This window comes from Heptranchias perlo, chromosome 8 (genome assembly GCF_035084215.1).
Source record: "Heptranchias perlo isolate sHepPer1 chromosome 8, sHepPer1.hap1, whole genome shotgun sequence".
Taxonomy (NCBI): domain Eukaryota; kingdom Metazoa; phylum Chordata; class Chondrichthyes; order Hexanchiformes; family Hexanchidae; genus Heptranchias; species Heptranchias perlo.
The window spans coordinates 70,480,093-70,503,429 of record NC_090332.1 but is presented as its reverse complement, the minus strand read 5'-3'; the positions used below and the strand labels follow the sequence as shown (position 1 = coordinate 70,503,429).

Below are 23,337 nucleotides of genomic sequence, written 5' to 3'. Positions count from 1 at the left end.
TCATGGTGTTTTATGGATCTTTAGAGCAGTGTGATAAGACCCACATGGTACTGCTTTTTCACAGGCTTCTTTTATACTGCAGATGCAGCACAATTTTACACAAAGGTTCTTGTGCATTGCACAGCTCCATAAAAAAGGAAGTACTTGCAGCACCTTTCACAACCTCAGGATGTCCCAAAGTGCTTTACAGCCAATGAAGTTCTTTATGAACTGTAGTCACTGTTGTAATGTGGGGAAACGTGGCAGCCAATTTGTACACAGCAAGGTCCCACAAATAGAAATGTGATATTGACCAGATAATCTGTTTTAATGATGTTGGTTGAGGGATAAATATTGGCCAGGACACCGGGAAAACTCCCCTACTCTTCTTTGAATAGTGCCGTGGGATCTTTTACGTTGTCTGAGAGGGCAGATGGGGCCTCCGTTTAATGTCTCATCTTAAAGACCAAAAACTATAATTAAGCAGTCCGAGGACACAAAACCTATTGTACAAAATGACCATCAACAGAAAAATGAAGTCAAAGGTCATATAAATGCATATTTTTATTAAAATTGCTCCCATCCTTGTTTTCTCCCAGAGTACTCTATCTCCCCTTACTTCTGCTCTTCCCTCTCCAAGTTTGTTCCTTTTTCTTTTCCTTTAACATATATATCACTTCATTGATTTTTTTCCTCTTTTACTATTTGATTTCCTACCCATTTCCACTTCACAAAACATCATATTAAAAATTGTTATATAAACTGTATTTGGGTGTGATGCAGCATTCAAACAACGCCTAAAAACTCACTGTATAAATGGGCGTTATCATACTGTTACAAATGCTAACCTCTGTGTAGTTTCCAGGGTGGTTAAAAGGAATTAAATTTATCTGAATGCTAAATAATCCTAAATGTTAGAAATCTATAAGCTATTAGCTGTTCAAAATGCTGCTGTTTATTTTCTTGTCTGTTGCCAGGCTCTTTTGGCACCCTATGCCCCAACAAATCAATTTTATGATCCTTATCCCCACATTTAATTGCCTCATGATCTTGCCCCACCTTATCTCGATCATCTCCTTCAGCCTTATCTGCCGACCTGCACTTTTCGCTCCTCTAATACTGGTCAGCCGCCTAGCGTCTATGGTACTGGACCAGCAACCCAGAGGTTGTGAGTTCAAATTTGGGTCGAAATCCTGGAACTCCCTACCTAACAGCATTGTGGGAACACCTTCACCACACAGACTGCAAGAAGAAGGCCCACCACTACCTTCTCAGGGCAACTAGGGATGGGCAATAAATGCCAGCCCTTGCCAGGGTGCCCACATCCTGAGAATTACTAAAAAATCAAATCCCACCACAGTAAGTGATGAAATTGAATTCAACAAATCTGATAATTTGTGGGCAGAAAAATGACCATGAAAGCTTCTGGATTGTCATAAAATAAAAGAGCAGAGCTCCAACATGACTGAATTTGTGTGATATCAAACAGAACCTGGTCCTATTTATTTTGATACGGCAAGGTTGTACAACAGAGTGCTTTAGTTTGGAAACCTGTCAATCATAACTGTGCTCAGAATTTCCCAACTGCACATTACAAAGGAGTGAAGGGTTCCTCTCATATGGGCCCCGATATTAGAATGGAGGTGGGATGCCAGCGGCGGGGGTTGGGTGGGGGGGGGGGGGTGGTGTGGGTGATTGGGCGCATGGGTAACCCGCCCAATATAAAATGTCTGTTTCCCATGCGATCGCGATTCAATTGGTGCCACTTAATGTGGCTTCCAGGTTTGCCGTCCGAAAGCTGCGCAGCGGGCAGACTGTGCACCCGCATCACAGGCTGTCAGCTGGAGGAGCTCTATATAGAGGGCCATTGCTCCAAAGGCTTTTGCTGGAGCAAAGACCCACAGACCACAATGGGGCAGCACAGGGGCAAGGCTGCTCCAAGGTTTAATGATGACTCACTCCGGGTGCTACTGAATGGGGCGAGGAGGAGGGTGGATGTGTTTTACCCGGCGGACGGGAGGAAGTGGCCTGCCTCTGCCACCAAGGAGGCCTGGCTCGAGGTGGCAGAGGAGGTCACCAGCAGCAGCAACATATTCTACACCTGGATCCAGCACAGGAAGCGCTTCAATGATCTAACTAGGTCAGCCAAAGTGAGTACACTTATTGATTCTCCTACATTCCGTGTTACACATCACCGCCCCTCCCCCCACCCTGAACTCATTCTGCACTGCCAACACTACTCTATCACATCACTCCTCACGCCCACTTAAGGCTCATCCTCAACTTACCTGCACTTCCTCAGCACTACCTCACCTCCCCATTAGTCACCCCACCACTACCACTCAACCCAATCCTCAACCAATGTGATGGTTCTGTCTCATACTCACCCTCTGATGCATCTCTTTCATGGTCAGCCTCACCCAAAGCAATGCATTTATCGGTTGGCCACTTCACCATCACTCACTCACACGTCTGTTCTTTCTCCCCTCATGGGAGAAGAGAGCGCAAAATGCACGCGAGAGGGCGAGGACTGGAGGGGGCCTCCGCAAACACTGGTCCTCACAGACGTGGAGCAGGAGGTGCTCGAGATCAGCCGCACCCTCGCGTGCCTGTCTGTTGGGTACGCCGAGACTGGCACCCGACAAACGTCTGGTGACACAACTTTAACATTCATCACACACAATATGAATTGATGTTAATATGCCATCTTCAAAACCTCAGTATGCTCATCGCAACATGACACATCTGTGATGATGCTTAATGTTGCCTTCTGTTCTCTTACAGGGTCTTCAGCGACCACAGTGACAGCAGAGGGCGATTCCTCAGAGGACCTGCCGACCTCTGAGGGTGCACCGTCACACCTTAGTGAGCCATCCACCAGCGCAGATACTCACACCTCGGTGGGTCCTAGTCCTCAGTTAGATGGGTTGGCACCCGGTGAGTCACCACATAAGTGAGAACGAGCAGACACTGGTGGCAGGGATAGCTGTGGAAAGTCCGCGTCGGTGGGAGCACTCCTCTCCAGGCTCTGCTCAGCTGGATGCAGATGCTGAACTCCGGGGACCATCCTTTCAATGGAGAATGATCGAGGGACGGCAGCACATTTCCGAGGTACTGGAACAGGTGCCACGTGCAGTCTCCACAATAGCACAGAGGATGGAGGAGTCCTACTCCTGCATGAGTGGAATGGTGGCACAGGTGCGGGAGGGAATCTCTGAGATACTGTCACAGGGACGTGAGCAACTCTCTGAGATAGTGCTACAGGTAAGTGCGGGAATGTCTGCGATGGAGGGAAGGCTAGCCTCTGTAGAACTTCGAGCACGGCTCACAAATGAGTCCATTCAGGCCCTGACAACGGCCGTTCGGACTCAAGGTGAACAACATTCTGCCGCCTTAAATGGGCAGACAGAAACTTTACGACTGGGCTTCCAAGGCATCATATATGTCCTCCAAACTGTTCTCCAGCAGGGTGGTAGGAGTGATGGGGGCCTGGTCCAGGAGAGGGATGATGGCGAAAGGGGATATGGAAGTGGGGAAGCCACTCAAAGCGCCCCCACAACTCACCCGTTGCCCCCCTCTCAACCAGTACCTGCAATGCTGCCTTCTGTCCAGGAGGCTGAGTCTGTCCCAGCAGGTGCAGGTGGAGCAGTCTTTGGAGGGGCCCTCGTGGGCTCCAAAACCCAGAGGGCGTAGGCCCAAAGCATCTAAGCAGTCAGGGCATGAACAAGAATAACCTGCCACTACTTCTGCTGCAGCCTTAGGGATGCACGACATAGAAGTAGTCGGAAGAGAAAGGCGAAGGTTTTGTGAGCACGAAGGGTATGCACAAGGGTGTTTGACAGACTGTCATGTTTTTCATTTATATTTAGTTTTTGTTAAAGTGACATTAAATTTTATGATTGTCACCACTGCTGCCATGACTTGGCCATTCTTGACTGGCTTTTGTGATAGGACCCTTTCATGAGGTTCACCATGAACGGGACACTTGATGCCACCTATTGGGTCACTTTACAGTGGGTGTATGTGTAGTTGCAGGACTGTTTTGTGCAGGGAGGGGTGGGCGGCCTGGTGTGGGCGCTGCTCTATCCAGGTGGTGTGACGACTGGACTCTTCACACTTTCTGATGTTAGGAGAACCGTTCACATATCAGTGACTCCCTGGTCTCACGAGCAGCTAGGTGAGCCGCTGTTCTGCCCGTGGGTTCCTCCTCTTCCTCCTCCTCCTCCTCCACCATGTGGGTGGCAGATGTGGATGGAGCCTCCTCAAGCAGCACCCCTCTCTGTTGTTGCCCTCTGTGCTCTTGTGCAGGTGCCTGTGGCGCAGCACTGTGATGTGGAGCTGCAAGTGGTGGAGGTGGACGCCATGCCTGGTGAGGCTGGTGATGTTGCTTGTCCTTGGATGTAGCTGTGAATGCAGCCATGGCGCCCCCCCCATCCTGATGGTGTGAGTTTGAGGGGGTCTGAAAAGTTGGTAAATATGTGTGGACAGAAGAATTGTGAGTGGAAAGTAAGAATTTTCAGCAAAAACACAAAGATCTTGCAGCCAAAAGTTTGTGTGAAAGAACAAAGTGCCCTGCAGCAAGAACTCACTTTTTCTCCCCATCTGTCAAACAAGCATTTGAATGTGCAACTGGCTGCTGGCTGAAACACATCTGGCAGAACATGGAGTGTTTCCCACAGCATGGGAAACACGCTGAGGATGTTTCAAAATCGGACCCCTGCCTTAATGTGGACAAAATTAAGTACTTTAAGTATCTAAATAAGTGTCTTAACTATCATCCCACTGGCTTTAATTGTTGGTGGGACTTCCGCATTCAGGAGGCGCATGCGCACCCGGACATGTCATTGGGGAACCCGGTAGTTTGCGGGTTGGAGCTGGGTTCCGAACGCGCTCGGGATTCCCGCGATTTTCGGAGCCCCCTGCCCCCAATGCACCCGCAATTTAATTTTAAAATTGACCCCATGGTGTCAGCCTTGGCTTGGTTGGTAGCATTCTCAGTCAGAAGCTTGTGGATTCGAACCCCACTCCGGAGACATGAGCACACAATCTAGGCCGAGGCCCCACCTTCCCTCTCAGATGGATATAAAAGATCCCATGGCACTATTCGAAGACAAGCAGGGGAGTTCTCCCCGGTGTCCTGGCCAATATTTATCCCTCAACCAACATGACTAAAACAGATTATCTTTTCATTATTGCATTGCTGTGTGTGGGAACTTGCTGTACGCAAATTGGCTGTCTTGTTTCCTACCTTACAATAGTGACTACACGTGAAGTACTTTATTGCCTGAGGTCATGAAAGGCGCTATATGAATGCAAGTCTTTCTTTCTTTAATTGATTAATTAATTGCTGTTATGTATATTCCACCTTCTTGCAGCGAGATGCTAAAGAATCAGATCTAGATTTTGTTAATTTTGCGCTGATGCTAAATAACTGGTGCATGCTTACTGTGCTCGAATTTTCTCGTGGTATGTAAACTGCATACCATATTTATCTCGCTTTTATCTTTTCCTCTCCTTTAAAGGCGATACAGATCTTTTGTGCTGTATCACTATAATGGGACAGGGATGCAAAATCCATTTTTTGATGTATGCAGTGCCTCTGACGTGGCAGGGCAGCAACGCTACTTTGCCGATTACTGTTACCGATAAATATTTACAGGTAGGAGTTTCCAAGAAGCTTAATGTTTTTTTTATTTATTTTCTTTCTCCTTCTAAACCCAACAGATCTTCCAGGCTCAGTTCCGAGGTATGGCTAGCAGGACAGTGAAAACTCACCATGTAGAGGAGGCCCGACAGAAAGTCGTAAGTCTGGAGCAGGAAGCAAGACTCGCTATTCAGAGGAACGATGAGTAAGTGCGTGGCGTTTCTATGAGAATATTGCTCTAAATTAGGTGCTTTATTCTGTAAGGACATTGATTTGGCCCTTTAGTTAACCCATTCTGTATGAGTCATACCCCTTTGTGGACACGAGTCCACTTATGTGGGAGATGACCATACATTTCATCCTATCACCAATTGTTATGGTAAACGTTGACTATTTGAAGCAGAATGGTAAATTACTAGCCCATTCTTTTGCTTTATTCCACTAGACTGGCAGTGAGCCATTACTGCTAACATGGTGGAGGTAGGGGGGCATCAGTAAATGGCAGAATTGTAGATTCATCCAGTCACCTTAAACTCAGAGAACCCACAAGCCATTGACATTTAAATCCACAAAACATGGGGGTTAAATTCGGGAGCGCCCACTTTTGACGTTGACTGCTTTGGGGCAAACCAATGTTGCAGCAGGAACCTGATGTGCAGGCATTAGGCCATTTGCGAATGCAAATAAGGGGCCTATCGCCTGCTTCAGACGAGAGTAAAGGACGCCTATTGTTTGTCCTTATCTAATATGGCGGGTGGCGCACTTCCGGTTGCAAGTATATTCCATTTTGGGTCCTTAGGAGGAAACGCTGCCCAATTTAACCCCCATATCTTTTAATACCTTACTATTGGCAGAAAGAGGAAGAGGGTGTGAGTCAATGTGTTCCTATTGAGCTACGTTTTCCAACCATTAACTATGAAAGGGCAATAAACCAAGCCCCATTATCAACCCACTGCCCTCCTCCCATTTTCTCCTCTCCTCTCCTGAAAGCACTGTCTTATGCTGTAGAATGATAACTAAATGGCCACTAGGCATATGTGAGTGTTAACAGTGAATGCCGGTGGGCTATTTAATCCTAGAGGCCATAGGAGCCAGGTCTGATCCTGACCTAACCCAATATTCACATTCATTTATCAGTTGGATAAAGATCAGAACTGGATGTACTTGCTAATCCCCTCTTCCGTAACCCAGGTATGCTGAGAGTAATTGTACTATCTCTATTGCCATCCTGGTTGAGATTAGCTAAGTACGTATGTCTTAGAACCACAATGGTAGCACACTTATCCAGTAAGCCATTGGGAAGACTATAATTAAAGTACTGTTGAACTGTTGAAGAAAACTAAAGTGACTATATAAAATTTGCAAGTGCAGTGTTTTGTTTAATGCATTACTGACTATCTTTTGAAATCCAGAATATCCTATATAGTCCAGCAACAAAAGGTACTGTCTTTTTAAAGAAAGAGCATAATATATTGAATTATTTTTCTTAATTTCATTTGCCCTAATCTCTCCTGAGGGTATTTATAGATTTTAATATGTTTGTAAATATATATGAGTTGCACAGTGGATTAAATGTCCATAATGTTTTCATATCTGAATTGAAATCCAACTTAAATACAGAAAGCAATGTCTCCTCTTTTTGCCATTTTTAAGGGTCATATGTGAAATGAGTTTGTGGTCTAAACCCAGCACTAATTAGCATTGTAAGGATAAATGCAGTAGAAAATGGAGACCACACTGGTGCAGTAAGGAGTGTGTCTCTGATGTTAGGGTGGGGTGAACTTTGCTCCGAACTTGGACCATGATTCCATAACTGCATAAATTGCCATGGAATTTAGTGCGGCTATTGGATTTTCCCTCCCCCCCCCAAACAATTGGAGCCAATACCTGTTGTTCTGATTCTGTCATTGACTCCAATCTTCTAATTAAAATGCAGTCTCTAATACCCATGTATTTTACACCTTGCACAAATTATCTGCAGTTGAAATGCATGGAGATGATCTAACCCACTGATCTCAACTCCTTAATCAGCTGTAGCTGAGTCTAGGTCAGCAGGTAAATGCACAACATGTGACATTCATGGGGCTTCACGAGCTGGTAACTATTGGAATTGGAAGCTTGGTGTCAAATGACATCATTCTGATTTGCAGCGCCAGCTATTGGTATACCAGCTATTGGTTAATAATTATTTAGCCCTCAACCACCACTTAACACTGGCTGATGTAGGCAATGGATGGTCCTGGGGTCCCTGGCTGGGAAGATGGTTGGTAGGGCAAATGGTGGGAGTAAGGTGGGCTTGTAAAAAGTGGGTCCACGTCTTATGCTGTTTCCCTAGCTCCATATAGTCCTGATGCTTGCTTTTAACATATTTGGTGAATGTTACTTTTTTAGGCTAAGGAATGAACTTGAGAGGGAACTTTCAAAATCTGAACCTCTGCCTAAGCAGCAAGGTAAGTCAAACTTTGCTTCAGAGTTAACACTTTAAGTAGGGTTGTCAACCCTCCAGGATTGTCATGGAGTCTCCAGGAATTAAAGATTAATCTCCCAGACACTGCTGCGGCCAACCCAGGAGAAAAAAAGTCATAGGGGCATTTAAAAAAAAACATTGTGTTTTTATCGTTTTCTTTGAATGCTTTTGTTTGTTATAAAAATAAAGGAGATGGGGAAATAAGGCTGTTTTAGGCAGGGTGGTTGGAGGTGGGAGGTCATGTGATGAAACCTCCAGGAATATGTCCAACCAGAGTTGGCAATTTCAAGTGTTACCTATAATTCTCAATGGGTAACTATAGTGGAAATGGATGTTAAGTTGCAATTCGTTCTCTTGTTATTTGAAAATATTGTATTAATCCTTGCTTAGTTGGTTATCTCCGCAACCTTTGATGTTACTGTGTTTATTTGGATGACTAACAAGCGCTCTGTATGGTGGGAAGGGGAAGTCGACCAACTAGCTGGGTGGGCAGTGACGAAATGCAGCGAGTAGTTTGTGTCCCATCATTGCTGGCTTTCGTCTATTGACTGCTGCTGTTGATCCTTAATACCATTTACATTGCCCACCTCCCTGAAATGTCTCTTTCTACCCAATTCAAGAGTTGAAATATTCACTGCTCCAAGGTCCCAGAATCTGTGTAATTTACAAAAAATGGGCTTTATAGAGGTTTTTAAGTCCTTTTTCTTTTTGAATAAGTAAAGATTTTCAGTGACTTTGTGATGTAAAATAAAGAGCAGAATCAGTGTAAAGGCTGCATTCACACTGCTGTAGCGTCAATGTGAAACGGTTTCACCTTGCACTGACACTACGACATTGTAGTATAAGTCTATAGTTACCTGACCCTGGAGCAGAGCAAGTGAGACTCCCTCTGTTTTGCTTCAGATTCAGTTTGTGCACCAACTCCAGATTCACACTAGCACTTTTGCATCAGTGCCATTTCACCATCTTTGTGTGTGGCTGCCTCAAGATGTGTGTAGAGCCCCGGTACGCAAACACCAAGTGTCACTACCTGCTGAGTTTCTACCTGTCCGCCACACTGAGAAGGTTGGTTCTGGCCATGCAGATGCATGACGTCCCGTCCCCCACCACCTGTCCCAGGTGGAGAAGTTCCTGAGGAGGAATCCCTTCGACCACAAGGCTGTCATAGTGGTTGGCACGGAATGTTCTGGAGGTCCTGCAAGGAAGGGAGAGGGTGGATTCATTCGGGCAGTTCCCCGACCAGATGGTCGAAGCCATTTGGTGGAATGTCGTGTTGCCGGAACTGACCGCCAAGAATCAGGATGTAGCTTCGATGGTGGTGAGAAGGGACCTCCCATTGCGGTCCTTCCAACACGCATGGAATCTCAGCGCCACTGCGAATTGCCCTCGGGACTGCAACAGGAACGAGTCCACTCCTGGTGGACTGCCCCTTCACACAGAGAGGGTGTGGAGAGAGATGTGTTGATATCTGTCCTGGTTCATCCCCAACAGCTCGGTAACACAGGACACTGTGCTCTACGGGCTGTTCCCCGGGACGCACACTGAGACAGATATCACTGCTGCTGGAAGACCATCAACTCGGTGAAGGAGGCCTTTGGTCCACCCGAAACCTGCTGGTCTTCCAGCTGAAGGAGCTGTCCACGACTGAGTGCTGCCGACTGAGACACTCCGAGGTCCACGAGTACGTGCTGCGGGAAGCACTGAAACGAGATGCGACCTACGCAAAGATTCTCGAGGGAAAGGCCATCAAGTAAGGCCACCCCACCTTGTATTGTACAGCATGTATTATAAGGTATGTACTGTGTTTTAAATTGTAATAATAGAATTGTATTATGTATGATCTGTATTGTAATTGTGACATCTACATTGAACTGTGTATCCTTAAATTTTATGAATTAAAGTATATCTTGAAATTTAAAAAAGTCAGTGCCATTTCACCCCTAAATGCAGCCTAGAACTCAACACATCTGTACAGAATACAGTCCCAACCACTTAAAACGGCCACGTTTAAAATGGGCGGTCGCTTATATCTGCCAAAAAGCACTAACCGTTATCCATTTGCATTAACGTCAATTTCAAAGTTGCAGATTATTGCACCTTAAGTGCTCTGTTTATTTTGGGCAGAAACAACTGTTTACTCACTAGTTTGTCAACTTCACTTCTCTTAGGCTTCCATTTCTTCTGCAATTTAAAATGCAGATTTAGTATCTCAGAAAAATGTTCCAAAGCCACATCCACAACACAGGAGCTAGTAGGTTGGAGGAAGTGGATTACAAGACAGTAATACCATTAAGTGGTGGTATTATAAATCGTGGTGGTGGAACTTCAGCAGTTTGTTAGTACCTGACCCCTCAGATTAGGTCAGTGCCGCTAACACTCTGCTGCCCAACCAGTACTTTGTGTTATATGAAAATTGTTTTGAATCTCTGCTGGTGCTGCTTCTTTACTCAGTGCTAGTGGAAACAAAATAATGATGCAAACTGACTCGGGATTTTTAATTTTATTGATTCTACCCCGTTATACCGGCCATCACGTATTCACGTATAGTGGGCAAATTGTGTTCGCACAAACACACCCGCTATAAGCGGTGGGGACTGTATAAAGAACACTAGTGGATCTGCTGTGGCTTTGCTGATAGTGAATTGGATGATCTGCTGTTAATACACTTATAGGGGTGTTATCATCCAAGTGTGACAGGAAAGTATGACAGAAAGTAAGTGTGACATCTAACATATTATCAATTGTAATACTTGCCCCCAAATCAGAAAATACTATCAATAACCTTGAAATATAAAAAGGACCCAGTTAAAAATATGTCAGTACTTTTTTGACTCTGTGGACCTGAGTTTGAAATTCCAAAATTCTGTTCTATAATTTTGGGAATAGCTTTGATTGAAGAATTGCAAATATAAGTCCAAACAATATTCTGCATTTTTCATTAAGTTAGTAGATCTCTGAGCAATTTTGATTGCTATCAAACTAACTCAATGGGGGTAATTTTAACTTTGGGCGATAGTGTAAAACAAGCACTGTCAGATTGGTCACCCTCTTTACATCTCTCCTGATTTTAATTTCTGTTAGTCAGTGGAAATGAGAGATTAGTCGTAGATATGATGTTTCCACTTGGGAAGTTCAAAACTAGTGGTCATAAATATAAGATAGTCACTAATAAATCCAATAAGGAATTCAGGAGAAACTTTTTTACCCAGAGAGTGGTTATAATTTTTTTTTATATTCGTTCATGGGATGTGGGCGTCGCTGGCAAGGTCAGCATTTATTGCCCATCCCTAATTGCCCTTGAGAAGGTGGTGAGCCGCCTTGAACCGCTGCAGTCCGTGAAGGTTCTCCCACAGTGCTGTTAGGGAGTTCCAGAATTTTGACCCAGGAACGGTGATATATTTCAAGTTGGGATGGTGTGTGACTTGGAGGCGAATGTGCAGATGGTGGTGTTCCCATGTGCCTGCTGCCCTTGTCCTTCTAGGTGGTAGTGGTCGTGGGTTTGGGATGTGGAACTCGTTACCACATGGAATGGTTAAGTTGAATAGCATAGATGCATTTAAGGGGAAGCTAGATAAGTACATGAGGGTGAAAGGAATAGACAGTTATGCTGTTAGGGTGAGATGAAGTAGGGTGGGAGGAGCTCCGTGTGGAGCATAGACCACTTTGACCGAATGGCCAGTTTCTATGCTGTAATTTCTGTGTAATTCTATGTAATATCATGTATTTTTCTAATACCAGCTAGAACTGATAACCACAGGTTGATGCACAAAAGTGGTATCATTATTATATATCCTAATGTTAGTATTAACAATCTGCTTAAGCTGTTCTTATAGAATCATAGAAGTTACAACATGGAAACAGGCCCTTCGGCCCAACATGTCCATGTCGCCCAGTTTATACCACTAAGCTAGTCCCAATTGCCTGCACTTGGCCCATATCCCTCTATACCCATCTCGGGTGTTGTGTGTTTAAAAGTAGAATTAATGGAACAAATTCTATCCAGAAAAAGAATGACTTTGACCCCTGTATTTTTAAGTTTTTAAATGGGCCCTTAATGGTCATAATTTTCTTTCAGTGGGTAACTGATTTTATTAAGTAGAAGCAACATTTTGTCTTGCTATATAGTCCTGTGTAGGTTTTGAGCTAATACTGTAGGAACTACTTACATTAGGGGTTGCAATCACTACACAGCTGCAGCGCATAGGAACAAGAGTAGGCCATTCAGCCCCTCGAGCCTGTTCTGCTATTCTTAGATCATGGCTCATCTGTACCTGAACTCCATTTAACTGCCTTTGCTCCATATCCCTTGATCCCTTACCTAACAAAAATCTATCGATCTGAGTCTTGAAAATTTTAATTGACCCAGCATCCACAGCCTGTTGAGAGAGAGTTTCAGATTTCTACTACCTTTTGTGTGGAAAAAATGCTTCCTGATTTCACTCCTAAATGGCCTAGGTTTAATTTTAAGATTGTGCACCCTTGTTCTGGATTCCCCCACCAGAGGAAATAGCTTCTCTATCACTTTTTATATTTAAAATAATAGATAGTTAATAACATAAAACAAGGCAATTGCATGGTTTTTACTCCTTTCTCTGGTACAGCTTATCTGAAAAGCTCTCCTAATGAGTATTGTAACCAGTGTAAAGTGGTTGTGCCGTCTTTTGGATGAGACTCCGTCTGCCCTCTCGGGTGGACGCAACAGATCCCATGACGTTATTTTGAAGAAAAGCAGGAGTTCTCCCCAGTGTCCTGGCCAATATTTATTCCTCAACCAACATCTAAAAAGAGATGATCTGGTCATTATCACATTGCTGTTTGTGGGACCTCACTGCGCAAATTGGCCGCTGCGTTTCCTACATTACAACAGTGACTACACTTATTGGCTGTTAAGTGCTTTGGGATGTCCTGAAGTTGTGATAGGTGCTATATAAATGCACGTTTTTTTTTCTTTTTAAGTTGCTGGAGTGCAGCCAAATTTGAAGCTCTTGAAAACCAAACAGCAGCCTCAGTCTGTCATGGAACAAGTGCAGTCACTGAGGACCAGCATTTATACAACGACAGTACTTATTCAAGAGCTGGAGAGTGAGATGAAGCATTCCATGGTCCCCTCTACAATCACTGATGCTATGAAGAGCTCTTTGAGAGATACTCAGGTACTTATGATTGCTGTAACTTTTCCACTTGTTGTAGGGTTGCCAACTCTGATTGGATGTATTCCTGGAGGCTTCATCACCAGAACTGAGGGTACAACTATCAGGAAAGACTGAACAGGCTGAGCGGTGACCTGATAGAAGGTCTTTAAAATTATGAAGGGGTTCGATAGGGTAAACATGGAGAAGATGTTTCCACTTGTGGGGAGTCCAAAACTAGGGGCCATATACATAAGAAGTCACTAATAAATCCAATAAGGAATTCTGGAGAAACACCTTTACTCAGAAAATGGTGACAATGTGGTATTCGCTACCACATGGAGTGGTTGAGGTGAATAGCATAGATGCATTTAAGGGGAAGCTAGATAAGTATATGAGGGAGAAAGGAATACAAGGATATGTTGATAGGGCTAGATGAAGTAAGGTGGAAGGAGGCTCGTATGGAGCATAAACACCTGCACAGACCGGATGGCCTGTTTCTGTCATTTCTGTAATTTCTGTCATCACGTGACCACCAGCCTCCAACTGCCTTGCCCAGGCAAACAGCCTTTTTCTCCCCTCCAGTATTTTTATAACTGATAAATGAAAGTGTCCAAAGAAAATGAAAAAAAAACATTTTTTTGACGCCCCGATGATTTTTATCCCAGATTGCTGGTAACAGTGTCCAGGAGATTAATCTTTAATTCCTGGAAACTCCAGGACAATCCTGGAGGGTTGGCAACCCTAGCTTGCCGAGCTCTGTCATGTTAAGACGATACTGCAGGACCAGGAAAGGACAAGTTCAGCGCTGATGTCAGCAAATATGTCTTCACGTTGAGTGATAAATGCCTGGAATAATCGACTGGATAAGGTATTGGTGGCAAGAATTCTGTGATTGGCAGGGAGAGTGGTGGATGCCAAAGGTTTCTTTCAATTGATGGACTAGGGTATGGTAGCATAGTGGTTATGTTACTGGATTAGTAATCCAGAGGCCTGGACTAATAATCTGGAGTCATGAGTTCAAATCCCAATTTAGCAGCTGGGGAATTTAAATTTAAATAATTTAATAAAATCTGGAATTAAAAAATAAACTAGTATCAGTAGGCCATGAAACTACTGAATTGTTGTAAAAACCCATCTGGTTCACTAATGTCCTTTTAGGGAAGGAAACCTGCCATCTGTATCCAGTCTGGACTATATATGACCCCAGACCCACAGCAATGTGGTTGATTCTTAATCGCCCTCTGAAATGGCCTAGCAAGCACTCAGTTGTCAAGAAGGTGGCTCACCACTACCTCCTCAAGGGCAATTAAGGGATGGGCAATAAATGCTGGCCTTGCCAGCGACGCCCACATCCCACGAATGAATAAAAGAAAAGGTGGGCTTCCCTTACCTGCAGTGGTTCTGAAAGATTTTAACTGCATTCTGGCAGGCAGAAACCCTAATGGATTCTTATTAACCTTGGGGCACTGAGGCTAATATTTGTGCCTCAACTACCAAACTGGAAGAGTTGAAGCACAGACCTGGGAAAATCCTAGACTTTTTATGGTTTATGATGACACCATATGGCATATATTCCCATGGACCCCCTGCTGCAAATATGGTGTTTGAATGTAGGGTAAATTTTCATCTTTACTCCTGGCGCAGAGTTTCATGTGCTTGACTTGATGGGTGGTATGTCTGCCAGCACTCGTTATCCAGGCTCACATATGAAGCTTGGATGGGACTTGCTGGCACCTGTGGAATCATATCCCAGCGAGAGTCACTGCCTTCAGGAGGGAAGGGAAGAACATTGGAAGACAGAAAACAATGGTTGACTTCAGATTATTTGGCTAATTCTTTTCCTGATGCAAGTGACTCTTAGTGACCTAAATTTACATTTGAATAAAATTAAATACTGAGTAATGCACGAATCTGTTTACACTAGTTTTAATTTTTTTTCTGTTCAGTTGCTGGCAAGGCTGGCATTTATTGCCCATCCCTAATTGCTCTGAGAAAGTGGTGGTGGGCAGCCTTCTTGAACCACTGCAGTCCATGTAGTATTCTTTGTAGTGGCTTGATACAACTGAGTGGCCTGAAAATCAGACAGGGTGTAAAACGGGTTGCCAGTTCACTACTGCCTGATCTGTGCTATTGCCAAAGACTAAATTCACCCTACAGTACACCTTTGAAGCAGCTTTTGTTGAGTGAGCCATATTAAAATCTCTCCAATTCCCTTTTATTCTACAGATCTTAGCGTGCCAATCGCACCTTAAATATATTCTTTAAAAATGTACAATCCTTTGTTGCACAATAACATTATTAAGCAGGGGTGTATTTAAAAGCTTCACCTGTCATCCTCCAGATCAGAAATGTACAAAAGCACCAAGGTGGTTCTTCCCACTCCCTTACTTCTAATTGTGTACTTGTGGAAATACATCTGGCCATACTTAATTGCATTTTAATTACTAGAATATGGAGTATAGGTTTTTAAAAAAATAACGAGTTATAGGGGGAAATCCCTGTTTGAGGGGAATTCTTAAGTCCAATTCTGATGCCTCTTGTTAAATTTGCAACAGCCTGCAAGCTAGCAATCTGTTTTTAAGAGTTAAATAACTAGAATGGGGAGTTTGTTGAGAAGTTACAGTATTGCAGCTAATGTTCTAATCTACCAACAGGGTGAAATTGCAAGGTTGCAGAAATCCAATGAGTTTCTTCGCAGGACAATAAAAGTAAGAGCACTTTGACTATCATTTTTGGTTAATTCTCTGTTGTAATTCTCAGTGTGACTTCCTGGTTCCCTGAATATTCTATGAGCTCAGTGTAACCTTCGCCCAGTGGATTAAATATGTCCTTTCACTTCTAGGTCTTGAGTTCAAATTCAGCCAAATGTCTACTCATTACAAAGGAGCCTTGTGGCCAGCAGAAAGAGTTTGGGTAATCTCAGCTCAGCTTCTAGTGGGCATGATCTCAACACTAACCTAAGCCAGCACTAATTGGCACTAAATTAGCAATGACACTCCACCAGCACCTACACTTTCACAATGCCTTTTATGTGTAATTAAAAAGTCCCAAAGTGCTTCACAAATGCAGAAAATAATCGGAGAGCAAGCAGTGGAGAAATAGGATTAGGGGAAATGGCTGAAGGTGAGATTGAAGAATTAGATTTTGAGAAGGCTTTTGGAAGGGGAGAGGGAGATAGCGAGGAGGAAGGGCCGAAGTGGAACATTCCACAGTGTACGGCTGGAACAGCTAAAAGCCCTGCAGCCAATATTTGAAGGCAATTTTTGCTCTTTTAACAGCAATAACATAGAGAAACATCTCAAGGTGCTTATCCACTTGATATCAAGTAAGTTGTCAGACAACACTTTGGTGGGTGACGAGTCAAGAGTGGTGGCAGAATGGTAAAACTGGGTGCCATCAGCATACACATGGAATGCCTACAAACTGATGCCACCAAGGGGCAGCATGTAGACGAGGAAAAGAAAGGGGCCGATGACTTGAGCCTTGCAGGTGGACCAAAAAGCCATTACAGGCGATGTGCTGGCTGCATCGGCACAGGGAGTGGAACCAAACTAGGGCAGTGCCACGGAGGAGAAGGATGAAGTAGTTGACTTTGAGCACAGCAGAGGGGTAAAGAAGGGGTTATGTATGTACTGCAATTACATTCACACTGTAAAGATCAAGGTAAAGGAATGGTAGTCTCATATTGGTGCAGCCGTAGATTGTTCTGAGGTTGCAGCATGCTTCCAGAGCAGAGGGAGCTTCTAGGACTGTTCTTATTTAACCTGCTTGATGCACACACTAGGTGCCTTGAATGGAGAAAACATTCACTTCCCCATTGCTTCCTTTTGATGAGCTCAAAAAAATCAGCAAGAAATTTTAAACAACCAGCAAAAACTATACTTTTACGAGGTGTGAAATTGGAGTTATTGGGGGTAACTTTAACCTAACCTGCCCATCGGGAAACTGACTAGATCAGGTGCAACACTGATTTTACACTATGCTCGATTTTACACACTATTGAAGTCAGTAGGGAGTAACATCTGGCGGTGTGTAAAACCTGGGTTCCTCTGATCCTGTGGGTTTTACACACTGCGAGTTAGGTTAAAATTACCCCCATTCTGTTGTAGATTTTCTAGATTTCAAATCAATACAAGTACAAGAAAGCTGTCCATGCATGGTAAGGCTGAGACTCCGTAGAGACACAGAGAGGTGACATCTGGTGTTAAAGCAATGATTCAGATGGTCATGGGTTGCCTTAAATATCCGAGAAGTGGACAAATGTATAACTATAAATTGCACAATATTATCCAATACCATTGGCAGTGAGGCTCACCACTGCCCTCAACTTTTGTCTCCCTGCACCTACTAGCACCCACAGGGATCCTTGCAGGAATCAGCCGCTAAGCAATCTAATACGCCATTACGGAGGGAGCTGAAGTCCTGTTTCACCATGCACGCACCTACACTCTACTGCAGCAGAGGGAGCTACAATTGTATTACATTACTCAGTTTGTCGAAGTACAGGGAAGAATTCAGGAGAAACTTTTTTTACCCAGAGAGCGGTTAGAATGTGGAACTCGCTAGGTAAAGGGAGAAAGGAATAGAAGGTTATGGTAATGAGATGAGATGAAGTAGGGTGGGAGGAAGCTTGTGTGGAGCATAAACACCATCATAGACCTGTTGGGCCAAGTGGCCTGTTTCTGTGCTGTAAATTCTACGTAATTCTATGTATTGCTGTGTACATGTAATCATTGATGCGCCGACCCTATGGCATGCTTAAATAGCAAAAGCTATTACTCCATTACTGTGCAAATAGTACCTGACCCTCACCAGAAACCGTGCACTTCAAGACATAGTTTTCAGAGATTGTGTATTGTGTAGATTTTGAGGTAATTAACCATCACACAGTACTTAGAGGAAGTGTGGAGGGCTGACTTCTTGGAGATAAGGGTGACATGATACAGCCATGGCTGTGACGCCTCTGCACAATCGACACAAAGCAGCAGAGAACAGATACAATGGGACACATGGGTGAACCAGGGTTACTCAACATTTGGAGGTGCTAAAGCAATGATTCAGATGGTCGGAGGTGCTGTATGGTATGTCCCAAAGAAAGTTGGCAAAGTTATAATTATACATTGCATATGTCCACGCCATGGATTTGGATGTGGAGCAGTGACAAGCCATGGAAGACTAGAAAGGGCGATGGTGTGCGGCCAGTTCAGGCATTGAGACAGGGTCGTCAGAACTTAGTGGCCCAGTTCTTCCAGTGAACTCTGCAATTTCTATTGGACATAAGTACAATAATAGAACAGCTATCTGCCTGTTTAGCTTTTGCAGAGAACTGTCTGTTCTGTTCGGTTCGGTATCATCTTGGCCAACTGCTGCTCTCTGCTCAGTGGATGAAGCAGTCAGTAAGATGTGTGAAAAATAAACCATGGTTGGCTGGTTGCAGTACAACACCCAAAGAGGCACTTAGTGTTGCAAGTGACATCAGAAAGACAGACTGTTATTGGAATCAACCTGTGCTGTGGTAGCCTTTTCCAAAATGGGAAGCGTTGGCAGATTTATCCTGTTGAGTTGATGAAATTGGTTTACTAAAATTTTCTTTTCATCATAAAGAATTGTACTTGGCAATGACCATTAACAAGAGAGTCTGTCCACCTCCGCTTGATATTCAATAGCATCACCATCGCCAAATCCCCCATCAACATCCTGGGGTGGTGGGGGGGGTCACCATAGATCAGAAATTCAACTGGACCAGCCACGTAAATGCCATGGCTACTAGAGCAGGTCAGAGGCTGGGTATTCTGCTGCAAACCCTCTTCATCTACAAGGCACAAGTCAGGGATGTGATGGAATACTCTCCACTTGCCTGGATGGGTGCAGCTGCAACAACACTCGAAGCTCAACAACATCCAGGATAAAGCAGCCCGCTTGATCGCCAGCCCATCTACCACCTTAAACATCCACTCCCTCCACCACAGACTCACTGTGGCTGCAATGTATATTATGTACAGGATGCACTGCAGCAACTCGCCAAGGCTTCTTCGACAACACCCTCCAAACTCCCGACCTTCACTACCTAGAAGGACAGGGACAGCAGGTGCATGGGAACACCATCACCTACACATTTCCCTCCAAGTCACGCACCATCCTGACTTGGAAATATATCCCCGTTCCTTCATCAAGGTCAAAATCCTGGAACTCCCTACCTAACAGCACTATGGAAACACCTTCACCTCATGGACTGCAGCGGTTCAAGAAGAAGGCTCCACCATCACCTTTTCAAGGGCAACTAGGGATGGGCAATAAATGCTGGCCTTGCCAGTGACACCCACATCATGTGAATGTTCAAAAAACAACAGATTTTTGGTTCCATCTTTGTTTTGATGTCTTCACCCCACTTCCACCGTAATCCCCTGGATATCCAGGAATGGGATTCACCAGCGAGCTGCTCCATCGTGTCAGCCAAAGGTTCTGTCGACGGGCAGGTCGTGCAGTGCACTCGCCATCCTTCTCTGTCCTGGGCGCCAATCAGGAGGTATCTGAGGACTTCCAATTCCAGTACCGCCCAGGCACTGCTGTGAATATTAACAGGTAAATTTTGTGAGAATTTCCTCGCTCTTACAGCTGTTTATCGATCTCTGCCCATAAAACTGGCCCAACTCCCTAGTTACATAGCCTCATGCACTTGCTTAGAGGTTCTCTTCAAATTACAACCAGATTTTCAGGTACAGCAAGAAACATTCATTTTTCTGGAGTTTTATTCCAATTTTGAGTGCTTTTTTAAAAAAAAAGTTTTTTAATGCATTTTTATGGCATAAATCACATTAAAAAAAAATTGAAAAGCTGCCCCAATTGCAGGTTCTTAAACATGTGCCTAATGTGCGTGAATGACAGTTGAATGTGTTGAAACTTTAATTAAATACTTAAAGAAGGAATATATGGTGTGAGTTCAGCCCTTTCCTTGGGCGCTGATTGTTTATGCCCATTTTTAAGTTTGGGCCTATTCTCATTTGATTGGCAGGGAATTCTGGTGTATCTTGACATCAGGAGGATAGGCGCATTTCTGGGTCTAACTTCCGGGAATTCAAGGCCGGTATTCCCAATGAGGAACCTCACTCAATGAGAACACGGAGCAACCAATTGGGCCTGGAGGTAGCTCTCCCAATTTCCTAATTCATTTTACACACCCGAAAATTGACCGAGCTGAATTTTGTGCCCGGTTCTCCAATTTTGCACTCCCATCAACCAAGTCTCAGTTCTAGGAGTGAAGCCTTGCAAAAGATGTATCCTTAATGAATCCTCTCCTCTTTTAAGCTACTTTTCATATTCTCTACCACAACTGGGATTCAGTGTATGAACTATTCTTCGGGTTTGTACAAAAATACTACCCGAAACCTTTCTTTCAATCTAGGTAGCTATTATAAGTCCCACTTTAGAGACTTGAGCACATAATCTAGGCTGACACTCCTGTGCAACGCTGAAGGAGTGCTGCACTATCTAAGATGCTGTCTTTTGGATGAGACGTTAAACCGAGGCTCCGTCTACCCTCTCAATTGGATATAAAAGATCCCAGAGCCCTAGTTGAAGAAGAACAGTGGCGTTTTCCCCGTTACCCCCTAATCAACATCACTAAAACAGATGGTCTGGTCGTTATCATATTGCTGTTTGTGGGACCTTACTGTGTGCAAATTGGCTGCCGCGTTTCCTACATTACAACCGTGACTACGCTTCAAAAATACTCCATAGGCTGTAAAGCACTTTGGGACGTCCTGTGGTTGCGAAAGGTGCCATATAAATGCAAGTTCTTTCTTTATGATATGGTTTATAGTTTACTTTTTATTTGGAGTGTTTTATTCATAAGTAAAAATAAAAAGCATTACATTTTTCAACTTTCTGTTTTTAGGCTCTTGAAAATAATATCGAAAGAACCCTTAATAACTATAAAGTGAGCAAAGTTGTTCGAGAGTGAGTACCCATCTCTCTTTCTTTGTACTTTGGAGTCAGTTAACTCAGTAGCTTTAATCATGGGTCAGTTTGGTAGTCAGGTCATGGAAGTAACTTTAATTGTTTATGATACATAAGCCTTTCTGTTGCAATCCACTTTGAGCAATGAGAACATTAGTGAGATCCCATAATAGTATCCTGTTATATTAATAGTTATAAGTGTGAACTGAACTGTTTGATCGCAAGCCACTGTAAATGGAATTTCTTCTTCAATTCTAAACTGGTCACTAGAAAGGAACCAGCAATAGCTACCGATTCAAAATGGGAAGTTTTCAACAATAAAAAAGCAGCTTTTTTAACATTAAGAAACCTTGAGTCAATGTAACGTCACAGTGGCCCGATCTTCCATTCCTCTTTGCTGGCGCGCTGCCTGGGGAGGCCTATTAGATGTCTGCAGCTCACCAGCTCAATGATAATGAGGCCCGAGGTCCAATATCAGGAGGGCCTCGGGCCTCACCATTCAGGCGCAGGGATCATTCTATGCACTCCCTGCGAGCTTATAAATGGGCGAGCTCGAATTTGTGTTTTTAAAAAGTCTCCATTTTAATCTAAATTTCTAGCATGGTGTCTAGAAGTAAAGAAACTCGTATTTTACAATCAGCTCTTCTGGAAGGAAGTGAGGTGGGGAAGGTGTTCACCACCCTCTGAACCCCATGTCTCTTCAGTTGGAAGACCAATATCACAGTAGTAAAATGATACAGGACTGCTGCTTACTCGAGGCCTTGGAGATGTAGAGAGTCTGTTAGTAATAATAAAAATAAGTTGAAAGCTTCCTAGACTAGGAGTTTAATGAGTTGGTTCTAAATATTTTTCTAATCTGCGCATTACTCTCTTTTAGGAACTTATGGCACATGATTAAAGACCTCCTGGATCCTGCTGAGAGTAAAAATACCCCCATCTCTGAGTAATGGGACCACAAGTTTTCCTCCCCCCCCCCCCCCCCCCCCCCCCGGGTAAAGTGCACTCCATAATATTGGACTTCACACAAATCTCTATTGATCTAAATATATGTGCAGTGAAAACCTTAACATTAAAAAAAAGCATCTTGGCAGAAATGACTGTGTGTAACAATTTGAGGGGAAGGGGGAATGTAATTTTCACACGTATGTAGCATCAGTCAAAGAATTTCAAAATGTGATCCTCTATCACATTTTCTGAGAGATTCTGTATAATAGTTCTTTCCCAATTATAACAACAACTTGCATTTATATAGTGCCTTTAGCATAGTAAAATGCCCCAAGGTGTTTCACAGGAGCATTATCAAACAAAATTTGACACCAAGCCACGTAAGGAGATAGTAGGACAGGTGACCAAAAGCTTGGTCAAAGAAGTAGGTTTAAAGGAGAGAGGGGTTTAGGGAGGGAATTCCATAGCTTAGAGCCTAGGCAGCTGAAGGTTCGGTCGCCAACGGTGGAGCGATTTAAAATCTGGGATGGGCAAGAGGCCAGAATTGGAGGAACGCAGATTGAACAGGTTATGGATTGGTGGACATTCGATCATGGCTCTTCAGCTGGCTGTTCATATTAATAATCATGTGACAATGAGTTTCTGAAGGCACATGTTTAACTGGTAATCTCTGTACTTCAGGATTAGCTTAGATTCTAGCAAATTGTAAAAAGGCGTGTCATTCTGAAATACAGCTCTACAAACTTGATTTTATTTCCAAAATTTTAATTCTGCACTTCAAGTGAGCAATAATTTAGTAATGTGATATTTTATTGATACACTCTACGCTTTCTTCAAAATATTCAATCAAATGAGTCAAGCCACTTATAAATTCATGCTGACTATCTCATGTTTCTCAAGTATTAATTTTGTCCTGTATTATGGACTCTAGACATTTAACCACAACAAGGTAAGAGTAGCTGGCCTATAACTTCCTGGTTTATCCCTTTTACCCTTGAACAGAGGTGTAACACTTGCACTCTCTGTTCCTTCGGCACAATTCCTCTTATGAAAGATTTTTGTAACATGGTCAATGCCTCTGCTTAAACCCCCCCCCCACAAACCTTCTTGCAGTATTCTGGGATGCATATTGTCTGAGCCTTTAGTCCCATTAACTTTTTTTAATACAATTTCATTTTAGAAATTTATTTCTAGTACTGGCTCTTCCACATCCT

The 23,337-nt window shown here is 43.7% G+C and overlaps 1 protein-coding gene across 1 annotated transcript in view; it reads left to right on the top strand.

The window, feature by feature from the left end:
• The window catches only part of LOC137324223 (uncharacterized protein C6orf118-like), a 55,331-nt gene extending 33,059 nt beyond the window's left edge, over positions 1 to 22,272 (top strand). Inside the window, exons 5-10 of the mRNA XM_067988363.1 lie at positions 5,704 to 5,828; positions 8,015 to 8,073; positions 13,047 to 13,243; positions 15,877 to 15,930; positions 21,117 to 21,178; positions 22,056 to 22,272. Of these exons, the coding sequence (XP_067844464.1) occupies positions 5,704 to 5,828; positions 8,015 to 8,073; positions 13,047 to 13,243; positions 15,877 to 15,930; positions 21,117 to 21,178; positions 22,056 to 22,125 (567 nt within the window). The 3' untranslated portion in view covers positions 22,126 to 22,272. The remainder of the gene's footprint in view (positions 1 to 5,703; positions 5,829 to 8,014; positions 8,074 to 13,046; positions 13,244 to 15,876; positions 15,931 to 21,116; positions 21,179 to 22,055) is intronic.
• The last annotated feature ends 1,065 nt before the right edge of the window (positions 22,273 to 23,337 follow it).